This window comes from Ammospiza caudacuta, chromosome 18 (genome assembly GCF_027887145.1).
Source record: "Ammospiza caudacuta isolate bAmmCau1 chromosome 18, bAmmCau1.pri, whole genome shotgun sequence".
Lineage (NCBI taxonomy): Eukaryota > Metazoa > Chordata > Aves > Passeriformes > Passerellidae > Ammospiza > Ammospiza caudacuta.
Window position 1 is genome coordinate 4,228,569 of NC_080610.1, and position 14,512 is coordinate 4,243,080.

Consider the following 14,512-nt stretch of genomic DNA (forward strand, 5'->3'; position numbering starts at 1 on the left):
GAATATCCTGCTGTAATTTCACATGTTTGTGAAATGGGCACAATAGGGGAAGTAGAGGTGTAAATATAGCTCAGCCTGTAGAACTTTGAGAGTTTCAGAAGCACAAGAAATAAATACAAGTGAGGACAGTTGTGTGGAAAGATGAGCAGATTATTGCACACAGAGCAATGAAGTTAAATTGTTTGAGTGTGTGCAGGCAGCTGCAGAATCCTTGAAAGGCAAATGTTCCAAGTAAAGAGGGATTTGAAGTGGGAAATCCTAAGAATTCAATAACACTCAGCAGTGTTGGAATGTGACATTTCACCCTGTAGGATAACTGGGTGCTGGAGTCACAGGAGAGCTTTGAGGCGTCAGGAGCATCTTTTCCCTGAAGTCTGCAACTTAATTTATTTTAGCAACTGATACATGACTTTAAGTTCTCAGAGCCTGAGGAGACTGAAGGTTTTCCTAAGGCCTCACTACAGAGAATGTAGACCATCATTTTGCACTGGCAGCATCTCTTTTATTAAAACATTGCATGGCACAAGGGCCCACCTCGATTCCTTGCAGTTTCTGGATACCAAACATCAGTGGACACCCACAATTCCTGTTCCTGGGTGAAATAATGGTGGAATAATTCCTGTTCCTGGGTGAAATAATGGTGAAATGATTCCTGTTCCTGGGTGAAATAATGGTGAAGTAATTCCTGTTCCTGGGTGAAATAATGGTGGAATAATTCCTGTTCCTGGGTGAAATAATGGTGAAATGATTCCTGTTCCTGGGTGAAATAATGGTGAAGTAATTGCTGTTCCTGGGTGAAATAATGGAGATTGTACTTTGCCATCAGAAGTTGAGCTTAACCTCATACTGGTCTCAGTGGCTCCTGAGTTTGCTTGTCATGGATTTCCAAAGACAAACACAGATTTTAGGAGGCTGTAGTTCAGTGTTTTGACAACTTTTCCTCTTACACAAAAGTATTTGGCCCTGTTGTCCATTTCTTATTCTAACTATGCATTTCAATTCAAGTTTTCAGGTACTTTTTAAGTGACTGTAAGTAGTAACATTCAACCCTCTTAATTGCAGTCAGTGTTTTACCTTGTTTTTTCTGTTGAATTCAAAACTGTGCTGTAGAGCACAGAGTTTTCTCAACAAATGACTCAAAAAAAGATTAAACAGAAAAAAGTTAAGCAGACCAGGGACCTGTGGCCTCATGTGAGCTCCCTTCAGATTGCAGTTACCTGGCAAGGAGCTTCTCTCTTCAATGCATGTGTTCTTCTACTCTGTTTCTTGTGGCACTTGTGTGCATCTCACTTTCACTACTTTCTCCTCAGTTTCTTGAGGAGAGTGTTGATTTGTTGACTTATTCTGGCTTTTGACAGCTCTCTTCCTCAGTTCCCAAGGCTGGATTTCTCCTGGGCTTTAAAACATCTTTAAATGCTGGGGTAGAAGCTCCTGCCCACCTGTGAGTGCCTGAAGTCACCAGTGGGGATCAGCCAGGCTTCCCCAGTGAGCTCTGCAGCACTCTGTGATCTCTTGCTGCTTCAGCCTCCCTGGCTCTGCTATTCTCACTTCCCCTTGTCTCATCCATGCTTTTTGTGAAGCTTTTTATTTTTCACAATGGGTGCACTCTGAAAACAACTTGACTGCTGAATGCCAGCAGGGGTTTCCTGTTTGTGAATGACTTCTTAATTCCTTTTTGCAGTGCTCAGACAGTACCAGTCAGTGATGGCTCTTCCTCTTCCCTTTGGAAATTGTGCTGATTTACCTCCCGTCGAAACAAACTCATTGCACAAGAAATTTTCAGTACACTTAATGTCTGTTTCTGATATCTACACTTCAGATTCCTGAAGTTTTATTTACTCAATCCAGTGTAGTGCAGAAAATCTTTTGACATTAAAACTGTCATAATTTTATGTACCTGTTAGATCAGTAAGAACAAATAGGGCAGAGGCTGGTGAGGTGATGGTTTGAAGGGTTTAGCACTCAGGGCAAGTCTGTGCTCCAGGAGCCTCTCTAGCCCTGTGCACTTTTAAATCTCCCTGAAAATCCTGAAGAGCCATTGCCCTGTGGATGTCTTGCTCTACTGAAACACATTTTTGGAGATTTTTGTAAAGCAGCATGGTAGCAATGCTTTATGGTTGCAATATGGTTCAGTTTCACTAGTTTTAGATTGCTGTCAGCAGCATAAAATTTACATATATTCCTGCACAAAGGCAGACTGAAGAGAGATGTAGTTATAAGTCCTCTGCACAGGTATTGTGTTGCTTACAAAGTACTTAGAAAATTGTGGGATGTCATTACATTCACTTGAGAGATTTTTCTGCCAGCTGCTTTTGCTAATTTCCTTGTGCTTAGCTGGCTGTCAGGGCAGAGGAGGGTGAAATCCTGATGCTAAGGGGAAGCTCTTACAGCTTTTGTTAGGCAACTCACAGAGAAATTCCAGAAGCAGGAGACTGCAAATGACTGCTCCTGTCCACAGGTGCTGCTGTGATGCTCTCCAGATGATGTGTCCTTGCTGAGCCAGATATTAAACAAATATCAATTAGCTGTGTTTTGATAAAGCCATTTAAATGTTCATGTAGTTGAATATCAAATTGTTGTCTTTTTGATCCAGGCCCATTGTTTGCTCTTTTAAATTGAAGTTTTGTTAAAAAAAAAAAAGAGAAAGGATTGAACTTCAGGGTTTTTCTTTACCTACCTGCATGCCAGGTTTCTGCACCTCTAGGGCAGCTGGTGGGGGCAGGAAATGGTTTTGGACACAGGAATTAATTCTGCTGTCTCTGCTGTCACACTGGCCCCAGCAGGGCTGTCAGAGGGATCTGGGAGTTAGCATGGGCCAGGGACAATTTCCAGGAAGCACTTTCAAAGCAGCCACCCATTTTAAATGTTAGTCTGTTAATGGTCTGTGACAGCTGAGCTCAGCATTAGGAAGAGTTTTGGGGTATGTCTCATTAGACTGTACAGTACACTCTCCCTGCTCAGGACCCAGTGATAAATATAGCACTGTGCTGTGCTATTGCACTGCAAACTTCTGTTCACCAGACTGCTTGAATTCCTTTTCTTTCAGGGCCAGTAGAACTTGTGTTCTGCAGCTTTTTGCCTCCAAAATTACTCCAATGCTTAATTTTTAACATACGACTTTGTGTGTCAGCTTTGAATGTAATTTCCTGCATTTGGCATTTCAAGTCAAATACTTTCTTTCTACAGCTATATGCACTAAAGGTACTTGGCAGTGCTTTCTTAGAAATAAATTTAATAGCAGGATATTTGGAATGAATTTAGAACAAGCAAGGCTACCAAGGGTACCTGGCACATGCTGTGATGAGCGAGGTAGCCTGGCTGGCTGCTGGGCTGTGCTACCTCATGGCTGAAGGCTCTGTTGTTTCTGTGTTTGTGCATTTCCACTCTGCTCAGCTGAGCCAACCCCTGATCCAGAGCAGTCTTTCTGCTGACTTAGTAGCACAGCTCGTAAGGAAACTCTGAGCTCCTTCAAATTCAGGCTTTCCATGGCCTTTGCAACTGCTATGTGGGGAAAAAAGCTGTATTAATTCCCAGCACACTGGAGAGCAAGGCAGATGGAACAGAGAAAGTGAATTGTTTTCACATTAGTGTTATTCCTTGGAAATGTGGTAAGATACTTCCTCCACTATGTCAGGGAGCAAAGGATCAGATGTGTTTCCATCGGGTGGAAAAAAAATCAAATATTCCCTGCCTTGTACAGCAAATGGGTTGGGAACAGTTTGTGTGCTGTGGGTGGCCACCAGTGCAGAGTAAACCAGTTGTTACTGGGACTGGGAAGAGAAGTGTTCCCTGGGGTCTGGAGGCACACAGAATTCAATCCTTACTCTTTTGAAGCAGCTGGAAGGCAAGGTAGTACAAACCAGCTAAATCCTACTGATTTTCAGTTTTTTGTCTTGACACAGAACTGCTGGGGAAGGGGTTTTGCAGAGGGATAAAGGCAAGTGGTGCAAGTGCATTAAAAGGAATACATAAAAATATGTATTATAAAATATATAAAAATCTATATAAAAATATGTATTCCTTTTTAAGTGCTTTATTTAAGCACTTTAGGTTGTTGTCTGTTCACTTCTCCTTGTATTTTTTTTTGAAATGATGTTCATATTTTGTCCTGGAGTTCAAAGCTCAGCTCCTTCTTCTTTCCCATAATGAAATGATGCTTTGTGCATGCACTCTGTGTTGCCTATATTCTATGCTGTAATACTTCAAACTGCTTCTGTTAGAAACTGGAAAATGTTTTTCCCAGGTGCCGGTCACATTTTCTGGGCTTGTCTTCCAGTTGTAATGTTAGAGGTTTAGTGCATGACTAAAGAATTTTTTTAAACTCCACACAAGATGTTTTATAACACCAATATTAATGCCTCATACCTGATAGCACGATGCAGTCAAATCAGTGAGTGTTCAGTGCAGAGGGACCAGAGCAGCTGCTTGCTGCTTACACTAGCCCTGCTTTTAAACTTTCCCCACATCTTCAAATTGCCAAGGGATTATTTTTGCCGGCGTTATTTTGGCTTTTTCTGTGCAGCAGAATAGCAGAGCGAGCGGTGTGGGTACAGGAGCAGTTGCAGGGTTGTGTAATCAGTGTGTTGATAGTGTGTGGATGAATGCATGTGTGCATTCTGTGCCGAGGAGCTGCGAGAGGATATTAACTGTGATGAAGTCATGAACCCAGGCGCCCGCTATAGGCATCTGCAAACACTGGTTACCCTGGCAACAAGTGGGAAGAGGTTGGAGAGGAAAGCTGGAGTAGGTTGTTGCACTGAATTGTTTCTTCCTCACTAAAGCAGGGAGATGTTGAAAGGTATGATGTCCCTCTTTCTGTGTCGTGTACTATTTTGTATGGATTTAGGCAGTTGTTGGGAAAGGGAAGGCTAAAAAAAAAATTCTGGTAATGCAGCTCGATTGGAGAGGAACTTTTCAGTATCAATAGTGACGTGCATTGCAAATCTGTGCTTTTCTCTGTGTGCTTAATTTCTGTGTCTTGTGTTGTGAGAGTGCTAAATGGGTCTCCAGAGTGCAGCACCTGCCCCATCCTCACCTGGGGACAAGTGGCTCTTGCATATTATATCTTCAGAAACTGGTTTGATTTTAAACTGGGTTTGTAGAGCTAATGTTTGAAAACCTGCCAAGACAGTACAAGTACAGGGTAATACTAAAAGATTTATTAACTGATATTAAATCTGAGCTTCTGAACACCTTCAGAATGTGCTGCACTTATATCCTGGTGTTCTCACACTTGGGCAGAATATTGTGGCTCACGAGTTAGTGGAGTCTTTACCTCCCTGGGGAAAGTTTTTATTAGAAGAACTAGGACATTATGTTCAGGGCTTTAACAGCATCTTCCTCAAAACAAATGTTAAAATATTCTCTTCAGAAATCTGGTTTAGACAAATAATGAGGAGATCCAGCTGTATATTCTTGATTGTCCTTCCTTGTTTTGACCTTTTTTTCTGTAATGAAAAGAACAAATATCTATGCAATATATTAAAGTATAAATTATGATGTGTACACTGGAAAAAACAATTCTTGCTATTTTCAAGAAGTCTAAGAAATATTTTGTTTATCAACTTTATTTTTAACTTGGTCACTTGAATGGCATTGTTTCTATTTAAATAAAAAGCCTAAAATTGCACGGTCCTGAAAGAATAAAGTGTATGACCCAGCCAGGAAATAGAATTCTGTGACTGTATTGAACATCTCTGACAGCAAGGGATTGATTAACAGTGCTTCTTGATTTCTATTGTACTGAGAGGCACATTCTAATAGAATATTAACAAATATTGTTTCCAGAAGTGCAGTGATAGAAATGCACAGCGTGCTGGACTCCTGCCCTTTCATTTCTATTCACTTCTACATTAAAAATTGCTGTCATATATTTTATTCAAATTTAAATCTAATTTTGCTGCACTGTAGTACTGCATCTTCAAAACTTGAAAAATATATTCTGGAAGATGGAGATGTGTATGAGGATGCTGATGGCTCTTGAGAGAGCACAGACTGATACCAGTCTAGTAGCATCTTCCTAGAATCAGGCTGCTCAAAAGAGCTTTTGTCAGTGGGCCATAATTTAGTTAAAATAAAGTACAGCAAATCAGTTTAAGCAATGATATATCTCATAATCAAACAAATATTGAAATCAGCATAAGAAGTAGAGTTTTGTCATTAAATAATAATGCAAATCAGAGCTCTCACTCTGTATTGTGAACTAATAAGTCCCTAATGTAGTTAAGCAGTAGAGTAATAGAAAACTGCTCTCAGTTAGCAGTATAGTTGAGCCTGTAGGATTTGCAATTTATTTGTGTATTTTTGTACCTGCTAAGTTAATTACTAGTTTGTATTCTGGGTTAATAAGTGCATAAGAAAGATTCTCTTGGTACTTACCCTACTTAAGATGGTGATTCTGGAGGGCTGGAGTAAGTTAAGAATGAGTTGAGTCTTGTGGAGTAATCTGAAATCATCATCATTTTCATCCTGCTTTTCTTCAGATGATGTTGTGGCCATGTCAGTGTGGGAGTGCTCTGGGTTCAGACTGCAGCCTGTGGTCAGCACCAGGGATGGGATGGGATCCATGGGATGGGATCCATGGGATGGGATCCATGGGATGGGATCCACGGGATGGGATGGGATGTGGGTGTGCTGGCCTGGGGCTGCTCCTTTGGCAGCATGGGGTTAAACCCTGTGTGCTGCTGGAAAGGGCAGGCAGACCCAGGGATCCTTCAGCTGTCCTCTGCTTCTTCAGAAGGGAAACAATGCTTTGGGATTTTCCTACTCGAGCTCCCTACAGCTAAGCCCTTCCTTCTATGTTGTTCTCAGCTGATTTGGTCTATTAATACACGTACAGATGCAAGTATTATTTTCCTACTTCCAGTGCTGTATTCTGAAGTACCCAGAGAGAAATGTGCAGGAGAGTGCTGAGAATGAGAAGCACATTCATCTGCATTAGGCTGTTCCATTTTGTGCTGGGTAGTGAGTGGAACATCTCAGAACAGGAGCTGCCTGTGAACTGAACTGTAGTGGGTGACCTTTCCTTTTTGGGAGCTATTGGACACTTCTCTACAAGCAATCTCATTTATCTTAAGGGTTATGTGACCTTTCAGCTGCAAGTCTAGATGATGGGGCTTTTTCTTTACCTATGAAAATTAGTGGATGAAAGAGCAGCCTGCTTTCCTGAGCTTTTTTCATACAAGTTATTCAAGAACCATAGAAATTATAATCTTTTAAAAAGTTGCATCTTTCAAACTGAGTAGATCAGACTGTTAAGCTGTGATGTTTTCTGAAGCAGTTTCTGCAAGGGGAACTCTTGTACAGGAGAATATTACCATGGTAAATTCCGAGATCTTCTCTATATTGGTGGAGATGGAGAAGTGTTTTCAACACTTGAGGGGGTGGGAGCAGTTTTCCAATGAAGAAAAGTTAAAATATGTGTTCCTTTTTAAGCCATTGCATGGTCAAAATCCCAAATTAATTTAGAGCATTGCCATACAAAGAATTTTAGAGCAAGTGAGACTGTGACTGTCCCCTGCTTGTGCTGGTCCATGAAAGCTGTCTGTGCAGCCTTAGCCTGTGGAAATAGGAGGTGACTCAAATTAGACTAGGCAGCCCTTTGGTTTTTTTAAGGAGTGTCTTTATTTTTAAGAGAGAATCAGAGCTTGTTTTGTGTCCATAGCCTTGAAATGGTCACTGCCCTGCCCCACAAGGGCACTGGCAGGTCTCAGTTCAGTGAAAATGATTCCTGCTGTGTACAGCATGCAGCCCAGTGTGTCAGTGCTGGTTTTACACTGCACTCCTTTAAAGCAGCTACAGCTGGTAAATAACAACAAAGCTGCACACACACATGGATTCTGAGTTACAAACATCCCAGGTTCTAGAATAGCAGAATGTGAGGATTTTAGGCTGATCTATTTATAGAGGTACAGTGGATGTATCAGTGAAGAGTGGGCATTCAGGATCACTTGATTTTGGTTTCATGAGAAATGGATTTGGCCCTGGTAGTGGATGTTCACAGTCATGGGTGTTCCTTGGCACTGGGCTGTGCTCAGTGTGGCAGGTACCTGTGGCTGGACATCAGAGAGGGCCCCATTGATGGTGCTGGATTTTGCTCTGCACGTGGCAGCTCTTCCTCCCAGCCCTCACAGCTCCAAAGGAAGCTCAGCTCAGCTCATGCTCAGCTCTCTGTGTTTCTGCAGATGTGCAGAGATGACAAAATGTCAACCTCAACACTTTTTCCTTTGTTTTTTAAATGACATTTACCTTTTTTTAAGAATTTAAATTGATGGCACTAATATGAAAATGTTGCTTTTGCCATCTTAACTTGCCAATATTTAATTTCACTCAGTCATGTTATGGTTTAGAAACAGAGCAAGGGTTAAAAGGATTTTTCTACCTGTTGGTTAGACAGCAAAAGGATTGAGGCTTAGGAGGGAGATCAGGATGTCTCTTAATCTGTGAATTATATTTCATTACTAAAGAGGAAGAAGAGCTTGAAGTGCCTTTGGAGGGGCTTGGATTCCAGCAGCAGGAGTCCCGGCTTTGTCAGCAGATGAAAATGGCAACGGTCGCGCCACCGCCAGAGCCTGTGTGCTGGCACGTGGAGCCCGTGCCCAGCACAAATTCAGGACATGTTTGTACCCCAGGTAGGAGCTTCCTGTGCCTCAGGCTGTTCTGAAATGGGGTGGTGAGCTGTGCATCCTCTGCAGGCACTGACAGCTTGGTTGGCATGCCTCAGTTTCCCTGCCTGTCAGGTGCTGCAGTTTGATGCATTCTGGCAGTGCCTGAGCTCCCTGGGCAGCAGCCCTCCCATCCCTTGGTGGGGATTCTGGCTCCTGCATGGCTGGCATGCTAAATACCATGGCAGCAAAGCCAGATAAAAAACCTCCAGTACCAGCTTTCATGCATTGTAGTTTGTGCATCCTTTAAAGCAGAATTTTTCTTTTAATTGCAGTCTTACATGGGGCAGTATGATAACAGCTTGGATTGCACTACTGGGATATTTAGCAGAAGGAAATGGTTTTTCACAAAACTGACTCAGTCTAAATAAACATAAAAACCAGCATTACAGCAGTTAGTGTGTTCTATCCCTCCTCTGCCCTCTTCCCAAGAGAAGTTGTTGGTGTTTTAATTGAAAAAAATGTAAAACCTGGTGTTTCAGGCAAGCATAATCTAGATTTTCATGTTTGGGGTATCTTGTTTTTCCTTATTTGTGAGAGCAGATTATCCTGTGTCTGATTACTGTCTGGAAGGATTGGCTGCCCATGGAGATGGGTCACTGACCTTGATGGAAAGCCATGCCTCATCTGCTGTGGCAGCTCTTACATTCCTGTGTGCTGTTGAGAACATGCAATTCAATTTTACATCCCTTAGTAGTTTGCTCTGCTGCTGCCTGTTTCTAGGCTAGCATTCAGAAACTGGTATTTTGTTTTGCTGTGTGTAAGTGGCCATGTCCATTCCCAGTATCTGCCAGAGATGGATGTGACAATACTGAATCTGCAAAAATGTATATGAACACCTGTCATTATTACCAGACTGAGAAAGGCTCTGGTGTTTCCGTTTATATCATTTCTAAAAAGTAATTTGGACTCCATGTGAAGCAGCATTATTAGGAGGAAATCTCTTTTAACAAACACTCACTTTTTAACATTGCAGCATTGTCATCTCCTGGTTATTGTTGTGTTTAGATAATTTTGTAGTGTGATAGTGCCTGGGGAAGGGCTGGATCCTTGTGAGATGTACTCAATAAACACTCAGAAAGGTTTCACTGTAGACACCCCAAGCTGAGGCACTGGGAGGGATGTGGGAATGGTGCTCACCAGAGTGGGAACCAGTGCCATGAGCACACCAAGGAGGCAGGATCATGGCAGGATGTAATGGGGGAATTCTGACAAGTGTCACCATAGATTCTTCTCTAATTGCTGAGGAGTTGCTCTCTCAGTAATTGAAGAGACAATGCTGTGGTGGAGGAAATGAAGACCAAGTAAAGCTGGAGAACTTTGTTGTTGCATTGCAGGATGGAGAGACAGGAGATGCTTGCATCTGACCCAATGGGCAGATGCTGTTTGCAGTAGATGTAGATGGCCAGTGCTGCACTGCCATTGTTGTGCTTGGGCAGGTTGAGTTTCTGACACCCAGTAAGATATTTTTAATCACTGTTGGTTTCCAGTTGTCATTATACAATCTTGTTTCTGGTTCTAAGCTTTGGTTATTGCAAGGCTTGAAGAAAGGCCTTTTGAGCCAGCCTTACATCTAACAATGAACTCCACCCTCTTCTTTGACATCTGAAATCCTAGATAACTTCCTAACATATTTTTTCCTTGCTGTTTTGTGTTTAGCCTCCAGTTCCAAGCCTGAACTCAGCTCCAGTTCACAGACTTTGGGAAGTCAGCAGAACAAGACAGATGGCACCCGAGTAAAAACTCGCATTCTGCCCAATATGCCAAAGCTTTTCATACCTTCATCTGTCACCAAATTTCCACCTGAGATCACTGTCACTCCACCCACTCCCACCCTCCTTTCTCCAAAGGGCAGCATTTCAGAAGAGACCAAGCAAAAATTAAAGGTAATAAAAGGGAAACAGTAATTTTTTAGATTATTGTTTTTATCTTCATTCTCCCCTCAATAAAATACTTGTATGAAAGAAGCAACAGTTCATGTCCCCAGTTCATAACCAGAGGTAGATAAGTAGTGGAAGGAGGTGCTAGCTCTTAGCAGCAGGAGCCAGTTCTTAAAGGACTGGTGAAATACTTGCTGTGGGTGAAATGAGAGCTATTCTAGTCCCTATCCCTTTTCTGAGGGATTTGGAAAAAATGACAGAAATGGCTGAGTGACCCATTGCAGTTCTTAGATGAGTGGAAGCTGCCAGAACTTTAACTGTGGGGAAGCCTACTGTAAATGTTATGTGGTTTTACATTAGGATGGCATCTTTTATCAGCACAAGGCAGTTATTGAATGTGAAGGAATAGCAACCAGTGGGCTTTTGTCCCTGTGCTCATGGGTTTATCCTGACTATTTAGCAATATATTCTCTCTCTCTCTTTTTGGGATCAGTCTGCTATTTTGTCTGCTCAGTCTGCAGCGAATGTAAAGAAGGAGAGCCTTTGTCAGCCAGCTTTGGAAATCTTAGAGACCTCAAGCCAGGAGTCCTCACTGGAAAGTGATACTGATGAAGATGATGACTACATGGACATATGAATGAATTCTGGCCATCATCAACACCAACCACATAACCATTCTTCTCGTTGCCAGCATCTCTGGAAGTTGAAACATCTTCATTGGCATTACTCTCCATTTAATTGGCATCATTGTGTTCTTCACTTTCATTCCCTTTGTTATCACCACAGCCACTTGTATTGCCTTCAGACTCTTGGCCATTCTCCCCATCATGGTGCTTGACAGAAAGAATGATTGGTTGTTTACCAGGCACTTGGTAAACCTGGATCACACTGTCACCAGGAACTTCAGTAGACACAAGGATGTTTTGAGCTGCAGTTCTTCTCTCTCTACTGTTCCTGCTTCTCCAAACCAGAGCCTTGGGAGTTGCTCCAGTAGCTCTTTCCTTTAGTGTTTTCCTCCTTTTAGTTGTCTTGTATTTTCCCCCTCTAGCTAAGTTTTTCTCCCAGTAATTCAGCAACCTGATGTCTGTCTAACCATGCCATGATTAATCCAACAGCTCCTTCTAAGGTGAATGGAGTAGGAAAAATTTGCTGAGCTGGTAGAGATTTTATTTGCATCAAGAAAATCTGTGGCTTTGTCATGGGGCAAGGAGGGTGAGCTGAGGGTCTGTCAGCTCCTTCACACTGCTGGGGGCTTGGTTGGAATTTGACTCTTTCAAATAGACAAAAGAACCAGCTTTTCCAGGCAGACAGAGAGGGTGGTCTCCTGTTTGTGCTCATTTCACACCAATGTATGAGGTCCAGCAAAATTTATCTACCTGAATGTTGGCTTAAAGAACTGATCTTTCCAGAATTGTCTTACAGTCCTTTCTCTTCTAATGCCTTGGACAAGCATTTTGAATTGGGGGCTAGATGATATTTTTATGGTGGTATTGAAAAAAAAAAAAACTTGAAAGATTTCAGTACCATTTCAGTAATGTCTGTTTTTTACAGAATGACACGAAAAGGTGTTTTTTATCTATCTGCAGAGGGACTGCTCACAGTTATTTATATGAGAAAATAATGGTAACAAAAATCCTTTTTTTTTTTTTCTACTGAATGTTAACTTTGTAAAATAATGAATGCAAACCATGAAAAAAAAAGACGTCACACACTATATATACACTGCGTGCTCCCACACACATATATATATGTGTATGTACATATATATATGTCTGTACATGAAAACAGAAACTGCATTCAGCTTGCAATGTCGGGTTTCTTTGTGTTTGGGGGGTTGGTTTTCTGTAAAATGCAGAGCTTTGTATAAACTTTTGGGTTTCTTTTCTAATAAAGTTGAAATGCACTGTTGTCTCTGTTTGTTTGAGAGGGCACAAGGTGCTGTGGTTCTGGAAGAGCACTGCTCCTCTTTCCTTTTATTTTTTGGGTAACAAAAAAGGGGTTGGGGGGACTTGATGGGAGCCCTTTATTTTCAGAGGGCTGCCAGAGCTCTTGGGGTGGGTTTGGTGTGTGTGACCAGAACCCAGTGTTGCCAAGGTTGCTGCAGTGGGTTCAGTTCCCCACTGAGATGTGAATTCCTTTTCACCCATCTCGGTGTCTTTGAAAGCTGATGAGCAGCATAAGGGGGAAAACACCACATGGGAACAGGATCACACAGAATATTTGGCTGTACAAATTTGTATTTGATCCATTATTAGTGATTGATCTCATTGATAGGAATGATAAATGGACTGTGGATAAAAAAAAGCTGCAGCAAACTTTGTATTGCAAAGCTGTTCTCAAATTCTGGGGGTTTTGTTTTGGAGAAAATGTGGTTTACAAGGGAGTGAGCATGTCCATTTTGCATGTGTTAGCAACTGTTTGTGTAACTTGTTCACTTACTACAAGTGATAAGTGAAGTGAGTGCAATTGATACAGAAAAGATGAGGCAAATGATGGTAAGAGCAAACAAGTGTTTTCAGTAAAATGTTTTCAGTGTTTACTCTGATTTGCTGTAAGTTACTATAAATGCAATGTATAGTATACTGTGTAGTCACTGCCACATAAAAGGCTGAGGAAGTTTCAGATAAGCATGATGTTTAGGTTTTTTAGAAGAAAGCACAGAATGAAATAAATCAGCTGCCTATGAGAAATTGAAAGGGGAGGGTGAAGTTCTCAGTAGGGCTTTTCCACCCAAATGGAATAGACTACACAGAGTCTGTGGCTAATGTGTATTCTTAAATGTATTGCTAACTTAAAGATCACATTTTAATGTTGAGGTCCACACTTTAGCTTGGGTTTGATGTATAAAGCATTTGATTTTCTAATTGAATGTGACCACTGAAAATTGTTGGTTTTCCTTTATTATTCTTAAGGATTCCTTCGCATTAGGCTTTCTGGGTTTTTTCCTCCAGACTTCCTAAAATGCTGGTCTTGAGTTTTCTTTTGAATTCTGGTCCTGCTTTTTGAGAAGGATTTAAAATTTTGCTGGTTTGGGAAAGCTGAAGCAGTAAGTGTAACTGTTCCTGCCAGCAACAAGAGCTGCATTTGCTGGACTGCTCTAAGCTCATTTTAACCTTCAAACTACTCAACTGTGCAACTTGTTTTTATCCTATGCTGAATTCTCTTACCTGGTTTTCCTTTTTTTTTTTTTTTTAATATAAATTTATGGCTTTTTTTATTCCCATTATGCTTTTGAGTAGCTCGAGGACTTTTTCTCAAGCTCAAGAAATTACTGAGACTGAACTATAGAGGCCACCTCCCTCCAATCCTGCCCTTCTGCTGTTGAGTAAATGTTACTGCTGCACTGAAGGAGCCTTTCCTCTTCTCCATGTGTGAAACCTCCTCTGTAAGTACAGCTGGTGGAGTTCTTCAGTTCAAGGAGGGAGCCACATTTGGGGTGAAGGTGCCAAGCTCCCTGGATGCACTGAGATGAGGATGTTTGTCTGAAGAACCATCCCTAAAGGTGCTCAGAGCAGCAAATCCTCACAAACAGAAGTACTCACTGAGGAATTAATGCATCTTGTGAGCCTTGGCCATGTCAAGAAAAATAATTGCAGTAAAACTGCAGTTAGCCATGGCTTGGAGCACATTCCTTTATTTTGGTCTAATCCTGCTGGTAAGAGCTTGAAATTCAAGCCAAGGCAAGATGCAGCTCACCAAGTCACAGATCAGATATAATCACTGCATCCATCTGCCTGCAGGATTTACTGGGTGCCCATTGCTTCTGAAATCTCTGTTCCCAGGTGCCTTTCTGATGTGCCAGACAAAGAAATGGCAGCAGCTGCAGTGTGGTGCTGGTGTGGTTCTGGTTTGGGTTTTCCTTGGAAGCCATAGGGACAGGAATGTCTGGTGAATAAAGCAAATTTCAGGGTGAGGTCTGTGACCAGGTGGGGTGAGGCTTTCCCTCTCTTTATTTTTCTTTTCCTTGGC

The 14,512-nt window shown here is 41.8% G+C and overlaps 1 protein-coding gene across 1 annotated transcript in view; it reads left to right on the top strand.

Moving 5' to 3' along the window:
- Positions 1 to 12,446, top strand: part of CABIN1 (calcineurin binding protein 1) — a 116,469-nt gene extending 104,023 nt beyond the window's left edge. The window contains exons 36-38 of the mRNA XM_058816521.1: positions 8,466 to 8,630; positions 10,323 to 10,549; positions 11,037 to 12,446. Of these exons, the coding sequence (XP_058672504.1) occupies positions 8,466 to 8,630; positions 10,323 to 10,549; positions 11,037 to 11,180 (536 nt within the window). The 3' untranslated portion in view covers positions 11,181 to 12,446. The remainder of the gene's footprint in view (positions 1 to 8,465; positions 8,631 to 10,322; positions 10,550 to 11,036) is intronic.
- The last annotated feature ends 2,066 nt before the right edge of the window (positions 12,447 to 14,512 follow it).